The sequence below is a fragment of the Etheostoma spectabile genome, chromosome 8, assembly GCF_008692095.1.
Source record: "Etheostoma spectabile isolate EspeVRDwgs_2016 chromosome 8, UIUC_Espe_1.0, whole genome shotgun sequence".
Taxonomy (NCBI): Eukaryota; Metazoa; Chordata; class Actinopteri; order Perciformes; family Percidae; genus Etheostoma; species Etheostoma spectabile.
In genome coordinates, this window is record NC_045740.1 from 350837 (window position 1) to 369034 (window position 18198).

At 41.2% G+C, this 18198-nt stretch overlaps 1 protein-coding gene and 1 long non-coding RNA gene across 5 annotated transcripts in view; one reads left to right on the forward strand and one right to left on the reverse strand.

The window, feature by feature from the left end:
• The window catches only part of cdh23 (cadherin-related 23), a 196641-nt gene that overhangs the window by 134415 nt on the left and 44028 nt on the right, over positions 1-18198 (reverse strand). For all 4 annotated transcript variants that reach the window (XR_004332902.1, XM_032522253.1, XM_032522250.1 and 1 more), the window contains 3 exons: positions 10041-10183; positions 9714-9761; positions 9231-9323 (listed from right to left, as the gene is read on the reverse strand). Coding sequence is in view for 3 of the 4 variants with exons in the window: in XM_032522253.1 (XP_032378144.1) it covers positions 9231-9323; positions 9714-9761; positions 10041-10183 (284 nt within the window). In the remaining variant the exon portion in view is untranslated. The remainder of the gene's footprint in view (positions 1-9230; positions 9324-9713; positions 9762-10040; positions 10184-18198) is intronic.
• LOC116693349 (uncharacterized) lies at positions 1312-16505 on the forward strand. The gene is made up of 3 exons (XR_004332903.1): positions 1312-1425; positions 10322-10324; positions 16475-16505. It is a non-coding gene; the product is annotated as an uncharacterized LOC116693349 (long non-coding RNA).

The following is an 18198-nucleotide window of genomic DNA, read 5'->3' on the forward strand; positions in this document are numbered from 1 at the left end:
TTCCTACAACAAAACCCATATCCCAACCTGTTATTTACATTGTTTCGTTCCCCTTTCTTCTCTCTTTATCTCATTTAGTTGAATGTGATGTTGTCTAATTAAATTCTATCTTGTTGATGAGACATGACAACAGTTATGGAGTGCTCACTGAGAGGAGTGTTGAGTGTCTGCGCCTTCGACTGTCTCAATCCCCTTTGCTCATCCAACGTTTCATAATTGCATTTTATTGATTCATTTGTAGCAACTGCTGAAATTTTGCCTAAGCTTTGTACTGTATTAGAATGAGCTCTTAGCTGCTTATCACTTGTCTTATAATGTAGATGTCCAATCCAATAGCCTCTCTCCTGCCAAAATATATTACAAGTAGTGTCTCAATTTCCTTAGTAGCTTCCTATTTTTTTTCTTCTTTCCCCTTTTAACCTTTTCTATAAGCCGGGTCCTGGGGGGGGGGCACAGACAAAAGAGTGTAAGAAAGGGGGCGAGGAGCGGTCGTGCACACAACTCAATTATACATCAAAGCACTTATGTTGGGGACACCACAGAAGAGGGAGCTGAGGAGGTGGAGAGGAAGACAGATGAGAAGGAAAGGGCCTTCACTTGGTGATGGTGGCTGGTATCAGTGTTAGTAGGTGACTCCTGGGAATACACACCGGGCTTACTTTAAAGGAATACTGACTTTTCTGTTTTTTTCTGACTTTTGTCCAATAAAATGAAAGACTACAACACACCAAAGAATCTTATCTCACCGCAGAATATTGTGTATTTCACTCAATAGAATGGGTAATTGACCAAAGGTAAAAACCTACCAAACAAACTCTGTATGTTCTGCTGTAGTCCCTGACAAAAGGAGAGGCTATAACATGCTATTCCAGCCAATTCCTGCTAATTCCTATTTTCAGAACGTTCCTTACCCACATTCAGTCAGAAACAGGCTTTGCTGGGATTTTAATGGTAGGTGTCCACTGTCAGCGACATTTCCACGCATCCCATTCATAATTCTTATTTTTTAAAGATTGTTTTTGGGGCATTTCTAGGGCTTTATTGACAGAACAGCTGAAGAAATAGGGGAGAGAGGGGGAATGACATGCAGCAAAGAGCCAAAGGTCGAAGTCAAACCCGGGCCCGCTGCGTCGAGGAGTAAACCTCTATATATGGGCGCCCACTCTACCAACTATGCTGCATTCTGGTAGCGTCGCTGGGAATAAGGAGAAGCGGGCTGCCGAGTTGCTCGTTCCTTATTTGCATAAAGTTGAATCCAGGAAACTTTATGCGAATGAGTAGTGGCCGGTCTCTGCGCCTCTCTAAGTTGACAAAAAAAAACTTGAAGAAAAGAAGAAAGATTCAGCAACTGCATAGCCTATTTCTAGCTTAAGATGTTTTCAAAAACACGTTTCAGTGAACTATTTTCGTAATATACGAGATCGTGTTCCAAGCGAGGTGACATGTACTATCATGGTACATGTCCATATACGCGTTGTGTTCACGTAAAGAGATTGGCCCGCTTCCCAGCATTGTAGTTGTCGGTTTCTCTTCACTGACTACTGACAAGCTAAGAAAACAGTCTACACCCTCCTCAACCGCGATGGTTGTACCTGATTGAACGAGCGCCTCCCGGGTCTGTCTGCTCCGGGATTTTAAAACCGACCATAATGGCAACACGTTTAGATTACAATCTCTTATTATACGAAAATAGTTCCCCAAAACGTGTTTCTGAAAACACCTTTTGAGAGGCATCGAGCAGAGTCAGCCCCTGAAAATAGCTACTTCACCCATGCTTGACATGGGTGGTGGAATATCAAGCATTGACCTGAATGCTCCGAAAACACAGCGCAGGCGTGCCAGGTGGACAATAGGGGCAAGTGTTGGAATAAAATCCATTTTGAAACTTGTGCATGCTAAACACGGATATAAAAACTGCACACAGCAATGATAAGATATGGAATTGTGATGGAAAACAAGAGGTACACGTGGATCAATTTAGATGAAAGCTATGAAGCAATTTTGTTCCAGGACAAAAAAATCTAAATTACGCTGCAATGTGATTTGATCTAAAAAAAATCATCAAATATCATGTCGAAAACAACAATATCAAGACATGATACGTTATACAATGCTTCTTCCACGAAGGCAGAGAATCTAATTTCAAAGTCCTTGCAGTGAAAGAAGATTCCTGTACACATATCGCCTCTGTACATGTTGTTGTCTATTCAAAGGTTCAACCGAGAAAACAATACTAAAAGCCCTGCTTGCAGCCACTACGGTGCAGAACCACATAGGGAATTTATAGTATATGATGAATTGCTTTTTTAGCCTTAGATGTAGTAAGGACAAAATAGAAAATGCGATGGTGCTATTATAATCAAACTGGTCCCGAGTATGTGTATCACTTTGCAATCAGCCCGTTAAACTATGACACAACCACAAAGTGTCCGAAATGCAAAGTGTTAAACCCTTGAGGGGACATGAAAGCCTAAAATAAACCTCCCATTTGTTTCTTTTGTATGTATGAACATAGGTGACACTAGAGAACGATTCAGACAACCAACTAGTAGTTGTCTACCCAGGAACTGTATTGTTAGAAAGACCAACCAATATAGTGGTGTCAGTCCCCTCAGCTAGTGGGGCAAAATTGATGGTTTGTTCATAAGTGCCAAACAAGACCCTGCTAGACTCCATCAGACTGAGTAGAAAGACAACCTGAAACTTAGCAGAGATTTGACAAAGGGATGTAAGTTGGAGCTTCAACATCTGTTTGTCACCTTAATTAGTCTGAGAGGTGTTTGTTGTGGTTGCCATGTATGCCTGCTGCAGCATAGTTTTGTAAAACCTGGAATCTGAGCTGTAAAATGAACAGCAAAAGTAGCAGCAAGATAAATCATACTTTTACTTAAGCTCTGCTTTTACTGACAAGTCAGTGATGCTTTCTATAGAAGAGAGTACAAAGTATGATTCAAGTTAATCCTATTTTACTCTACAGCAAGTTTTTGTGTATGTATGGTTCACTAATGTAAAACAAGGAAGAGGAAAAACCGCTGGTAGCAACAGTATTCCAATTCCTTTCCTCAATACTTCTCTATAATGCATCATTTTTTCTAATGCCTTTTTCCGTACTACCTCAATTGTGTAAGTGACAGCCAAAACAGATTTAAGCAAATTGAAAAGGCTATAAAGCTCTATTAAGGAAAACTAGCCACGGTCCAAGGAACAGTAAGAGGGAAAACAGATGAATGGGGAGGGAGATGCATACTGAGACACAGACCAAGTCAGAGGGAAAGAATTGTTGAGGAATTTGCATAATGCCAAATTGGAGCCCTGGTGAGGTTAAAGCCCCCCCCCCCACACACACACACACACACACAATTCTTCTTTCAGCAGAGTTTTGTTTCCATAACCATGGTATTGTACACACCGCAAAAAGCGATGAGAGCTAGCACTCTGTGTTTCTCCTTAAACATAAACACAATCACACAATCAATGTTGCCGCAAAAATATGGAGGGACTGACAAGATGCTGTCTTCAATGTTAGCAAAACCTTGTCAGAATTCCAATTCTGCCAAGTGAGTGTTAGAGGAAAGGAGAGTGCCAAAGGCAGGGTGGGGATGGAGGGGTGGGACCCACACGCTTGAAAGAAAGGGAGAGAGGGAACGACAGGTTGATTTATTCAAAGAGTGAGGAGTGGGTGAATCAAACTTTAATGGCTTTTGAGAGTGCAAGCCGTTCTCTCTCTCCCCCTTCAATCTTGCCTCTCTCATTCAGTCTTTCTTTCTGTGCTCAAAACCTTACCCCCCCCCCCCTTTTTATAAAAAAAGGAAACACTTTTTGATGGTCACTCACAAACAGGAGCCTTAGTTTTTTTTTTTTTTTGACAGACAAATCTGCACCCATCTCTGTGTAGCACGCAAATCAAGGTGCTCTTCATGCTCAGTGGGATAAAGTAAATGACAGAAAGATAAAGGAGGAAGAGGAGGTGATTTAACTTCATGAGTGGCAGCATACGTGATGCCCAGGCAGTATTTGTTGTGTTAACCCCTGGACTGGAAAGGATGCTTGGAAAAATTGTTCTACAGGCGCAACGTCCTCTCTGACAACTCACTTTAGAGACCATCTCGCCCTGAAAGGCTTACTGAAATCCACATATGAATAATCATTCATAGAAGTGAATGACTGCACTTACTCCTTTATACTGGTTTCATGTGTGTTAAGCACATTCTTAAAGTTTATATCTATATTGAATATCTGCAGATAGAAAATCCCCCCCTACACACACAAATAAAAACATAAATAAAATGAAAATTAAGGGACTTTTTCTGCATGAAATAGGTGAACAAAAAGTTGGTAGACCATTCTAGTACTGTAGATAAACTGGCCATATGCACTGTGTTTGCGTTGTATAAAGAATGGAGGAGTTTAGATTAGTTTGTACAGGATGATCATGTGCTATGGTCTAATCAGTGCTGTCAGATATAATCCTATGGACAGATGGAGAAAGAAAAACACTTTCACACTCAACACTTCCAAAAACACTTCCTTTTTTAAATGTATTCATGGGAACATTATTCATTCATTAAAGACATGATGCAGAGGAACAGCTTCTTATCTGCCATAAAAAAACTGGAGAACATTTCTCCCGGAAATTCATCAATAAGGATACTTTCTTTTGAGAAACCACAACTTTTGCTTAGAATTGGGTGCTAAGCACCAAATAGGAGCAAGTTATAAATGGAGCCTGAGGTGAGTAAAATATTGACTGCTTCCCATTTAACCTTCTCACTTTATCCATTTTTTCTCTCTTTCTCCCTAAATCCCTCAATCCCTCCCTATGGGGCTCAGGGTCTTAGTGTCAGGCAGAATTCTCTTTAAGGCCTGTGCCTGTCAACCAGCCCCCACTCAGCTCAGTAACCACTAGATTCAATTACACTACAGGAGAGACCAGGAGAGTTGATACTGAAATCATTATGGGCTAAATCCAACTTCTAGGAGGCTGTGTGTGTGTGTGTGTGTGTGTGTGTGTGTGTGTGTGTGTGTGTGTGTGTTGTGTGTGGTGTGTGTGTGTGTGTGTGTGCTTCCATTCATTCTAGTTGCAGCATGACTCTGTAAAGTTAATCACATTATTTATAAAATACAAAATAAATGTATTCCACTACAAAAAAGACTACGTTTCCAGTGAACCTAAGATATTGTCATCCGTATACTGAAGGTGCTGCTTTGGAGCTATACTATCTTTTTTTTAACCTGGTAAACAAATTACCTTTGGATGTTGTAACCTGTTGAGATACAGAGCAGAAGGCGATGAAAGATTATATATATATATATATATATATATATATATATATATATATAAATCAGCTATCAGAAGTGACAAAGGCAAAGAAGAAAGAAATACAACAGATTCCTCTAAGTTCTACCTGACAGCGACAGAGGGCACATCAAATAGCAGGTGCCTCTGTTTTGCTACCAGAACCCACATCAAACACAAAGCAGCTCATTCACAGGCGTAATAGGAGCTCTCAAACACCCTCTGCCAATATTATCGGAAATATGAGTGCATTCATGTGTGTGTGCGTGTGTGTGAGCATTTGCATGTTTGTGTGTTTTAAGTTGAAGTAGTAGCCAAATGTTGGGGGCTTAATCCATGCTGGTTTGATTTCTCTCATCTACTCAACTGGTTATATGTGTATACTGTATCGCTCGCTCGCTCTCTCGCTCTCTCTCTCGCTCTCCATATATATATACACACACACACACACAGAAACACACACACTTACTGTATATATTAAATAAAGAAGAGCCAAATTTCTGTTCTGTGCAGTGTGCCACAAAACAAAAGATAAATTACTTTACTTGAACATCAGTCACTTATAATTGTTTTAGGAACAAATAACCTCAGGTTTCTGATGATTCCTGTTACTATGCTCCTTTTGGAGAATTCTCATGAAAACAAACCAAATAAAGAAATGTATTTTTCATACCAGACTGAAGGACTTTTCTTTCTTTAGTTGTCTGACTTTTACCTGAGGGGTTTCCACCTTGGGCTGCCCTGTTCTATAACATCAGCCGTAGTTCATCAGAGCTTACTGTAGGTTAGAGAGGAACATTGAGATATGGCTGATAGAAAATAGAGGCTGAGGAGGGATTTTCTCACCTGCCTGACATACCTGAGAGACAGTAAACAGATAAAGTTTGGCTATCTATCACCAGAAGCCGCTTGCCTGTCTGCCAATAAACTTAATCTATGTGCCGCATTACAGTGCTGGTCTGAAGTCGCCTTTACAATCTTGTGTGCATCATTACAGTGTTATCAAAGGTAGGATTCCAATGCACTGCATATCTACTGTAGGTCGGCATGAATGGGAGTGTTGGCAAGATGATAAAAAAGTATTGTATTTGAATTTGTAAAAGTTGTAGCTGGATGGGCTCAACCAAAAATAATAAAAAATAAAACTTATACCTTGCAAGATCATGGCATATATATATATATATATATATATATATATATATACACACACACATATACACACATATAAAAACTATGATGAAACACGTGAGGTGAATGTGTTTGATCCAATAATGACATTAAGAAAAGTTTTGTGCAGGTTTATGTGTGTAGGACAGAAATAGGCATTTCAGGCAGAAGAGACTGCAGAGGAAGAGAAGCAGAAGAATAAAAGTGATGAAATGAAAAAGAGAAAAACTGTTTGTGGTCAGGGGCAGTGTATGGAACCGCAGGGGAAGGCACACACTGGGCACACTTTGAAAAGGTGTTAGTGCTGGCATTTGATATTATCACAGTGGCACTGACAGAGAGACTGACTCGCAGTGGGGGAGTGTGAGGGTCAGGCAGCTGGGGGCGGTGTGTGTAAGGGTTTCTGGGGAGGGATGTTCTTTAAGCCATGATTGGTCTCACAGTTGCTCAGATAGAAGCTCTGTAGTACACAAATGCACACACAAAACATTTTGAATTTTCCATTGCGGGATTGCTGTATAGGAGGACTACCTCTACCTATCCAGCTGAATGTGAAAAACACTTCTCAGTATGTTGGAGGCTCACTCTATCATCTCATCCAATAATGGATTTGGGTTGTGGCCCATCTGCTGTTCTATCAAAACATTATTTCTGGTGATAGTCTTCGCCTCTTGTTTCCAGTCTCTACTGCTGGCTGCCTGAGTGTGTGGATGCTGTAAATCTGGCCAGCTCATTAGCACTGACAGAGGGAATGCTAGCAGCCCACCTGCTCCCCTTCACCCTCTTTATGACTCTACAAATTAAAACGACATTTACACACACTCTCCCCTGCGCTCCCTACTGCACCGCTCACCTTGCCACTCACATTGCTTCATCTGCTCGCTGCTGAGCAGCATCAGGCCCACCTCAATATACTTCCTCCCCTAATGATTCTTCTGTTTACACAACCCTAAAGCCCTTTGAGTTGTTTTCTTTTTGGCTTCTGTCAATCTGTTGTATCTGTGTGTTAAATTCCATCATTTCAATCCTTTGTTGACTTTACTTTTCCTCCTCTGCCATCCTTCACATCCATCACCCCTTCCCATCTCTTTCTCTGTATGCTAAAGTTCAGCAGCACTATCTAGTAGTGTTGATTGTGCGTAACACCCAGTTAGTCTGGCATGTCCAGTGAGACAGTGTGTGACAGCATGATGGAGTGATGTCACAGAATGTTTGCTTCACCCGCTAGAGGTCAGTTAGGGTCAAAGAGGTAATGAGGCCATAAAAATGCCAGTGTAACAAAAGTTGCGGGCAAACAGGATAAGGTGAAGAAAAGAGTAAAGGAAGGGGAAACAGGTACAATAAGGAAGAAATACTGTTCCCAAAAACTCCTACTTCCAGATGGAAGGAGGTAAGGCGTTAATGAAAATCTCTCTGTGTGCATATTGGACTGTGTGCTGCATTGTAATTGCAACACACAGTCATACAAATATAAATGAATTTGCTGTGTCTCATTCATAATAAAAGCACACAAACAACTAAAGTTATTGAGATTTCTGGTAAAACATGTTCCACCTGCATTAGACTCACTCTGTGGTCGCATACAAAAGTTATGCCTTTTTATGTTGACTGTATTGTCTCATTGTGTTCACATTGTTAAGTGTTTTAAAGATCTATTACCACAACCCATTGCCTCAAATAAAAAAGCTTGGATTTTGTAAGCACTAGGGGGGCAATACTGACACAAGCAGTAATTCACTGAGTGATGTAAGGGAAGTAACAATATGTAAGCGACTGAGGGTCAAACAGCTCTGGTTAATGGCTTTCCGGAGGCTAAACTGAAGCGTATTGTTTTCAGAGTCTGTATGTGGACTATAAGTGTAAGTCCCACACAACTGAGCAGTGGTTGCATTGGCCTGAGAGAACCTTCCCTGGTGGGTGGTCGAAAAAGCCTCGTCTTATCGGTCCTCCTTTCTCCCATTTATTTGTCTGAATTCATGGATTGGAGAGAGAAAAAGCCAGTGGCTTTGAAGATTTGGTGACGACTCAGAAAGGGCTATGTGCTCAATATAAACACAACAAAATGTGCGTTTGTGTGGGTGTGTGTGGAGTTCAGCCCCTTTTTGAAGTCCTCCACTCCATTCTGGCAATTACTTCTATTAAGGATTAGATGAAGGACAGGGAGAAGAGAAGAGAGAAAAATGGAAAGAAGTGAGAGCTGAGGAGGGAGGTAGCAGATTCAGAGAGGACAGAGATGCCAGAGAAACGGAGAGGGGAAAGGAGATTGAGGTCTCTAATGCAATGAGTGTTTTTCTTCCATAGAGAAAGGAGGCTGTTAGCACACTCTCTACACAGGAGCTCGAAGAGAACTCCTCAAATCATGGGAAGATAACAGGTGCATCAAAACACAGCTTTTCCAGGGCACCAGAAACCAAAAAAAGCACTGAATTGTTGATGATCACCAGGAGTTGAATGTAACCAGTGTGCATTTACTACTGTAAAAATAGTCCTAACATAGAGGTGAATTTAATACATGTTTTCTTACCTTTTCTTAAATTCCAGAATCAAGGTGGGTTGGTCAAATCACTTCATATGTAAAGAAACTGTTCTTTGGACGGTCAGTTTTTAAGTTCATAAAAAAAGAAGTTATGTAACCCTTGTCCTACATATGATGGTTTTTCAGTTTTCTGAAGGAAGAGGTGCATCCCAAACTCTGCGTCACAAATTATTGTACTACTACCTTGGGTACATTAAACTAATAAGTTAATTAACTTTCTGTCTGGCTTACCTCCGGGATGCTGATGGTGTAAGGCTGCCCATGGAAAGATGGCGCATTGTCATTCACGTCTCCAATCTGGATGTTTACGGTGTCTTTGACCACCTGAGGGAGGAAACACCTTGTAAAGTTGTCCCAAAACCTCCATCACAACATATTTATCAGAGAACTGTAGTCACTGAAAATGTGTAATAGCTACACCAAGCTAAGATTCAGAGTGAAGAAAACAGGACAAGTGTATGATAGATTACCCGCAGGGGAGAGTAGATTATACCTCACTGTGTTTCAGTAACTAAACTGCATTGAGTGAGACAGGTATCAGGATGATTACATGTGAGAAAGAGTGAAATAAGGGTGTGAATGAAAGCAAGTGACTGAAAGGGAGACGGGTTGAGAGAGAAGCCATCTATGTGACATTTAGTCAGGCTGTAACCAGGTGTCAGCGCGTGACGAGAAGTGTTATAACTGTGATCACAGTGTAAATCTGTCTCTTACCTCTTGAATGTCACTCACGTAGAACTCGACCTGCATCTCTGACTTGGTCTGTTGAAGACAGAGACATGCATCAGTATAAACTTTGAATGGACATGTTAGTAAAAAAGAGCAGTGCAGATAAGAATACAAAGACATACTAATAGAAAACTCAAAACCATTTTTTTTCATCCCTCCCCGCTGTGGAGCATTGCACTTTTCACTGCTCTTTCATCATTTGATCATTTACATTCCATGTCCCATTTCAAAATTGTCCTGAGTGTCTTATGTAAAGTATAATGCATTTACTTTGGTAATGTGTAAACGTTTGTGTGGGTTTGGTGTTCGTACCTCCCGATCGAGCTGCTGCCGAAGCCAGACCACACCAGTGTCTTTGTTCACGGAAAAATACCTCATGGCCTCTTCTCCTGAAACCCCATAAATGAGAGGTTCCCCCTCAGGATCCTCTGCTTTCAGCTGGGTCACTGATGAACCTGCCAGGCAGACAGTCAAAGGTCAGAATATCTAACAACATTTTGAGCTTTTCAAGAAACGTGTCATTGTATTTCTTACCCCGATGCATTTGTATTGAATGAAACATAGTTGTTACGTGCCTGAAAATCACTGTTGAGCATGTTTTATTTAGCTGTTCCTCTCCTTTAAGTACTCTCAAAATTACCCACTAAATACACAAAAAAGAAGGAAATAACTTGACGTTCAATATCAGGGCAAAGATTGATTTAGACACCGTCCAAAAAAACTAAAATCACGTGGGTGCAGAAAGCTGCATTTTCATGTTAAGGACAAAGATGGCATCGACACACATCCACACTACCCTGTGCAAGGGTAGAGGAGCAAAGGGTTTTTAATTGGAGCTGCAGTGGTTCACAGCCTTCATTCGTCACAGACACTAGTGCTCAGACAGGCTGCCTAATCAAACCCAGAGGTGGAGCGCCATCAGGCCTGATTGGGCAGGGTATCGTAATGGGCTAAAGGGGAGGGTATGCCAATATCAGTCACACACACAATGGTCCCCAGTGGTTATGAATATGTATTGTGTTCTCTTTCAACTTGCAGAACACAAACAGACACACATTTACATGTAAATGTACATCCAAGTAGAGGAGAACCAGATATATATATATTTTTTTAATGATTTCCAAAGAGGAAACAGGGACCACCAGAAGGGATTGAACACTGTCCATGGTGCTGAACTGTAGTCCTGTAGCGGTAAGCTAAAAAAGTGACAATAAAATACCTTTACTTGCCCAAACACCAGTGTAACTCCGTCCCACCCTCATTCTCACTTGTTCCATTAATTCTCACCATGAACACAAATCTCAGCAACTACAGAATGTTTGTGAGTTTGCCATGCACCTTACACAACGCATGATGACCTTACACAACGCATGCTGGGACAAGCTTCAGCTCCACCTTTCACCCTACATAATTAAAAGGAGGGTATTGCATGTGACTGCATGGATGGGAGAGTAAATACACAGATCCCATCCACGTATGCGCACACACACACCCACCCCCTACATGCTCTCGGTCAGACAATAGAGGTGAAGCCAAACTAAATCAAGCCTGTCACTTGCACACCAAAAACGTTAACACAAAGACCAATTAGGCGTCACAATCACACACCCCTCTCGTTTTATTAATACACCCAATTTTCCTATGAAAGGGTGGCAAAAATGACTAATTAATATAACGATTTATGAACTCCTCTCATCGCGTCTAATGAGATTTATGCAAATTCAGCTGCTTTCAATATGAGTTATAATTTTGTTGAAGATGGTGCAAATTGAGCATTTTACCTCATAGTCATCAATAATAACAGATTTTTTTTCCTCCGCCCTCTCGACTGTGGAGGAATTGTCTGCTCCATGTGGGTAGACGTACACTTGAATGAAGGATAAAAATTAGTTATTATAAAATCATTCAGAAAGTAAGTCTTGTGGAAGATTAGGTTCTGATCTGGAAAAAGAGTCAAGCTTAGACCAACCCATTAAGCATATGGGTTAGATTCTCTACTATGGATAGCTGGCACATGAAGGCTGAAGGCTGGAATATGTCTACATCTGCTGAATCAGTCAGCAGTTGTATATTAGATTAGGATTTGGTACTGCTCTTTATGTCTGAATTTGCTCCAATGTCTCTTAATTTTCTTAGATTGTCAGGTTTTTAAATGTTGCCCCAAGTAACATGTATTGACAAAGCAAAATAGAGGAGATTAGGTAGGATAACTTACTTTGTCCTCAAAATATGGAAGAACTGTGACATAGTATTCCTTATGTGACTACTATTTGATTTTTTACTATATTTGTATGAATAACAGGATTAAATATCCCTAAAAGTATCTTGGCAGACCTCCGCTGGTCACCATGCACCACAGAGGGAAGCCAAACACTGCTCATCTAAAAACACACTGGCCACACTGCAATGACACAGGTGGATTTGAATCAGCAAATTATCTCTTTAATGCTTAATGGAAACTGAAGTTAAGATTAGTTTAAGGTTAAGGTATTAGTTCCTCGCCACTGTCGCACTGTTGCTTGCTCTGGAGGAAACTACTAGAACTGTTGGGTCCTTGTAAATTCTGGAGTGTGGTCTATCTGTAAAGTGTCTTGAGATAACTCTTGTTATGAATTGATACTATAAATAAAATTGAATTGAATTGAATTGAATTGAATTTAAGGGTGATTTGTGTTTTCGAGTTAGAATTTGGTTTAAGGGTTTAGGAATGATTTAGGATTATAAAATGTAAAAGGTAAGGGCGCAAAGTGTTGGTTAAAGCGCTGCTGTAATCACAAACATTCCCCACAGGTATTGTAAAACATACATAGTGTGTGTGTGTGTGTGTGTGTGTGTGTGTGTGCATGCATAGTGTAGGTATCCTTCTGGTGCTTATCTGTAACATTGTGGCACCAAGCCCTTTCCTTGACAAATGATGCTATTTAGCAGCAAGTGATGCCAGTATTACTGTTATGAATGATACAGTGCACATTAACATTGCCCCTCCTCTTCTCCTCTACGCTGCAACACCGCTCTCATGACAAGAGCGATGGGCTGGAGGAATCATCTCTCTACCTCACCTTTCTCTTTCCCATTGTCCTCTGAACCTCTCCCGCAAACTCAAATCCTGAGTATTGAATTTTCCTTCCACATTCCGACAGTAAGGTCAAGCCAGAACCACCAAAGCAGAGCTAAATGCAACAAAACCAATGTAAGCTAAAGACATCTGGGGGTCGAACCTGAACACCTGTCTAGCACCAAACTGACCTGGTAGTAGGCCTGCACGATATTGGAAAAATCTTACATTGTGATATTTTTTCCCCTGCGATATACACTCACCTATAGAATTATTAGGAACACCATACTAATACTGTGTTTGACCCCATTTCGCCTTCAGAACTGCCTTAGTTCTACGTGGTATTGATTCAACAAGGTGCTGAAAGCATTCTTTAGAAATGTTGGAATTGAAGTAATAATAACAGTGATAACATAAAGTAATAATTCAATCTACACAGCTATGTAAAGAAGGAAATCTCTCCATTCCCACATCCAGGGCACAATGCTCCCGTTCCACCACATCCAAAAGATGCTCTATTGGGTAGAGATCTGGTGACTGTGGGGGCCATTTTAGTACAGTGAACTCTTTGTCATGTTCAAGAAACCAATTTGAAAGGATTCGAGCTTTGTGACATGGTGCATTATCCTGCTGGAAGTAGCCATCAGAGGATGGGTACATGGTGGCCATGAAGGGATGGACATGGTCAGAAACAATGCTCAGGTAGGCCGTGGCATTTAAACCATGCCCAATTGGCACTAAGGGGGCTAAAGTGTGCCAAGAAAACATCCCCACACCATTACACCACCACCACCAACCTGCACAGTGGTAACAAGGCATGATGGATCCATGTTCTCATTCTGTTTACACCAAATTCTGACTCTACCATCTGAATGTCTCAACAGAATTCGAGACTCATCAAACCAGGCAACATTTTTCCAGTCTTCAACTGTGCAATTTTGGTGAGCTCTTGCAAATTGTAGCCTCTTTTTCCTATTTGTAGTGGAGATGAGTGGTACCCGGTGGCGTCTTCTGCTGTTGTAGCCCATCCGTTGTGCGTTCGTGGCTTCACAAATGCTTTGCTGCATACCTCGGTTGTAACAAGTTACTTCAGTCAAAGTTGCTCTTCTATCAGCTTGAATCAGTCGGCCTTTTCTCCTCTGACCTCTAGCATCAACACGGCATTTTCGCCCACAGGTCTGCCGCATACTGGATGTTTTTCCCTTTTCACACCATTCTTTGTAAACCCTAGAAATGGTTGTGCGTGAAAATCCCAGTAACTGAGCTGATTGTGAAATACTCAGACTGGCCCGTCTGGCACCAACAACCATGCCACACTCAAAATTGCTGAAATCACCTTTCTTTCCCATTCTGACATTCAGTTTGGAGTTCAGGAGATTGTGTTGACCAGGACACACCCCTAAATGCATTGAAGCAACTGCCATGTGATTGGTTGATTAGATAATTGCATTAATGAGAAATTGAACAGGTGTTCCTAATAATCCTTTAGGTGAGTGTATATTGCGATATCAAAAGAGAAATTAATTTTTAAAAGATGACATAAATGGCTCTTTTTGGAAATAATCGGCCGGTAATAATCATGTAAAAGGACAACGGTGGAAGTTTACTTTTCTATCAAGCAGCAAAAAAGCTTTAGCGTCAACATCGCAACCTCCTGCGATGTGACTATCGCGAATGCGCACATCACGATGTAGATGCTAAAACAATATCGTTCAGCCCTACCTGGTATATTTAGTGATGGGTGTCCTTGCTGTGTGATAAGCAGGATACCAACATACATACAGTTTTATTTAGCCTCTTAAAACCTCAGACTCAAGTTCTGATGGTTCCCCAACACGCCAAATATTTCAGTGTATGTGAAGAAATGCATGTGTACATTTTTCAACAGATGTACTGATGAAGCTCATAAATTTGATCTTAAATATTTCAATGAAAGAGACCAATGTTGAATACACACTGTATGTGGTTTGAAGCTATTTCAGGGAAAATGGGTAAAGAAGAGACAAGAATGGGAGTCAAAAGTGTAAAACATGCACAAAAAAGGAAGCATAGCATAATAAAAAGTCAAATTAAAGAAAAAAATGGGAAAGGTGGAACGTGCAGATGGTGAGATTTGTTAAAAGAAAGTAACACATTCATCTACTCCGATGTTAGACTTCTGCATTAAGGAAAAACAATGTTGTTCGATTGTGGCAGAGCTGAAAAACGCACTGCCATAAAGCATAAAAATGACAAAGCCTGGAGAGGCAAGAGACTGAAAAGTGAGGGGGGAGGAGAAAAAGAAAAGTAGGAAGACTGTCCAACCTATACATAGCAGCCACCGCATGTTTTACTCAGCTCAACCTTTTAGGAAAGGAAAGGAAGCCTTAAGGTGCTAAATCAGCTGCTGGTAGACATCAATCCCTGCTGGATCAATAGAAGTTGCGCGTGTTATGGGGACTAGGCCCGGCCCTGCCCTCAGGGCCTCAGGCTTGAAAAAGAAAAGAGGCTAAAGGCCAAAGCCCTGTTTATTATGTTGGTGACATCTCTAGACCTCTCGTTCATCTGAGCGCTGATTCACTGGGACAGCCACTGTCAGGACTGCAATTTCACACATGTTGTGAAATATAGCTTGGAATTTTACTGCGCACAGAGGCTTAATGGGTAAATGGGCAATGTTCAGTACGCTATCCACCAAAGCAGTGGCAACACAAAGAGAGACGACTGACTGAATCTTGATCTTTACCTGCTTTGTATAAATACTTGATGAATTGTCTTGAGGCAGGGTGCGTGGCCCTCAGGGTTGAAGGCATCCCATCCGTAGGCTGATGAGTCAGTATGATGCCACTCATGTTACCACACTGTCTATCCACTGACAAAGAGAGCCTTCAAACACATCATCAACCCCGAGTTGAAGCCATGCAACATCACATCAATCACTCCCATCCAAAATTCAGACTGGAAAATACTGGCTTCAACGAACTGGCAGAGTGAGCTCATTCAGTGACTGTATTTTGTTCTCTTCTTAAAGTGCAGCATTTGTCTCTTCATGGATGTCCATGTGAGGAAAAATTGAACAGTACACTCTGTAGGCTGAAGCCTTCACATCTGTCACATAGGAGTTATGATCCTGTGACTCTAAGCTACATTGTTGTCTACTTTTAAGCGTCAGATCAGGTCGGGGATAACAGGGAGAGGGACCACTGAAAACCAAGTCCTGCTAATGGACTGTGTGCTATTAGAACAAAATGGGTCTGTTTCTCGTACACAGCTTTTACAGAAAGTGTCTGTGTGTCTGTGTGTGTGTGTGTGTGTGTCTGTTTCAATCCCTACACTGAAAGATCTATACGGTCCTAAACTAGTAGGGAAGCACATTCATGCAGAAATACCACATTGTTTTTGTTAAAATGAGAAACTGGAATATGAACTGTGGTCATTAGAGTGCAAACACACAAAATATGAGCACAGAATTTAACTTAAAACTGTTAAAAAACCAGGTGGGTGTGAACTTTACACAGCGGCTAATAACTGACGACTTGAACTATATGCTACATATTTGCGTTGATCAGGCAGAACGCACCTCTAAGCCAAAATCCTCTGCAGTGATACCAGTGTGTGACCTTGACTGTTCCAGTCAATCTGGTTCATATGAAGCACTTTGAGGGTAATTCACGAGTCAGAGTCCATCAGGGGATTTAAGTAATTGTTTTAGGTTCATCCTTTTAAGAGATCTCTTGGGGGCACTAGCTCTTGCATTAACTTGCACACTCACCTGCAGTCAAACACACGATAAATTAAACTTTCTTCCTGGTCTTCAGAAATAAGATGGAAAGGAGTTGAAATTAACTCATCGCCGCCTCCTCTGCCAGCGGTGCAGTGTGCTGCGTTAATGTCTAGAGATTTGGGCTCCGTCTGGGAAGCCAGTTGGATGTGGCCAGAAACTGAATGCATGGACCTCTATTTCCATACAAAGAGAGGTGTATTTGTTCAGGGGGCATCTTTAATGGAGGAAAAGAGGATGAATGCAGATAGTTTATTTCCCTGTAGGATGAAGACAGCGATGGAGAGTGACAGTAAAGTCTTTTCCCCAGGGAGGTCAATTAGCCAGCTAGCAATAAAAAAAAAGATGGAAAGAAAATAAAAAGCTCACTGATTAAGTTTGCAAGCCTCTGTTTCACGAATAAACAAATGCAACACATTGCTGCAGATGAGTACAATTTACGTATAAACTACAACTGTTGTTCTTCAAAAGGAGGTTATATTTGTCTGTTGGAAAATGCTAATTTATCACAGAACTCTATCTATCTCAGAATTTAATAGTTCCTTTGAAACAAGACATATCTATAAATTGCAGGTCCGTCATAATGCGCATCTCTTTTGAACTGTTAGTCCGATGGATTTCAAACATGACAGGTGTCTTGTACGGGGACAAGTAAGTGCAGAGCCAAGTTTGACGTTGTTTGGATTAGAAATGCAAAAGTTATCGTTAAACACAAATCAGTAAAAAAAGCACACATTGGCTCTAGTCGCTGGCCACTCCCCCCCTCACACTGCACACTGAGTGAGCTCAGCACAGGACCAGAGACGGACAGGGCCGAAGAAAGCAACGGAGCTTTGGCAGCTAAAATGTGACCTACACCTCACCTTGGACTTTGTATGAACAAATGACAATTCCCGTTTTTAAGAACGTTTCAGAATCCCACACATGCAAAGCCCAACCAGCAACAGATAGTAAGTGGCAGACAGAGCGTGTTGCCACGTATAGGCTGGCTACCAGACACTGTTTTAGAGTCACATCGTTGTCCGTGTTTGGGGGCAGTAACCTGCACGCCACGCCCAGACGTCACCTACACAATGTTTTTCGCTAAGTGGAAACTCAACAAAAAACAAAAGCCACACACTATATAGTAATAAGCTGTTGTGAGCTGCAGCATACATTCACCACTTCTAAACCGAGGAAGATCATACCAAAATCTCAGAGGTAATTCCTTCACAGTTTTGTGCAATGTGAGAAAATCTCAGAGCTGAAACGGGCAGACACAGCAGTTTTCATTAGACTCACCCCGGGTTAAAATTAAGTATACTGCTAACTAAACACATTACCTTCGCCAAAATACCCCCTCAAATCATATCACCCACTTCACCATCACTGTCAAGACACTAAACCTGTGTGGAAATTAACACCTCTGCTGGAGTGTTAATAATAATAATAATAATAATACATTTTATTTAACAGCGCCTTTCTAACACTCAAGGACGCTTTACAGAGAATAGAAGGGCCCATATTATGCTCATTATCAGGTTCATAATTGTATTGTGAGGTTGTACCAGAATAGGTTTAAATTGTTCAAAACACACCATGTTTTTGTTGTACTGCACATTGCTGCAGATCCTTGTCACCCTGTGTGTTAAGGTCTCTGTTTTAGCTACAGAGTG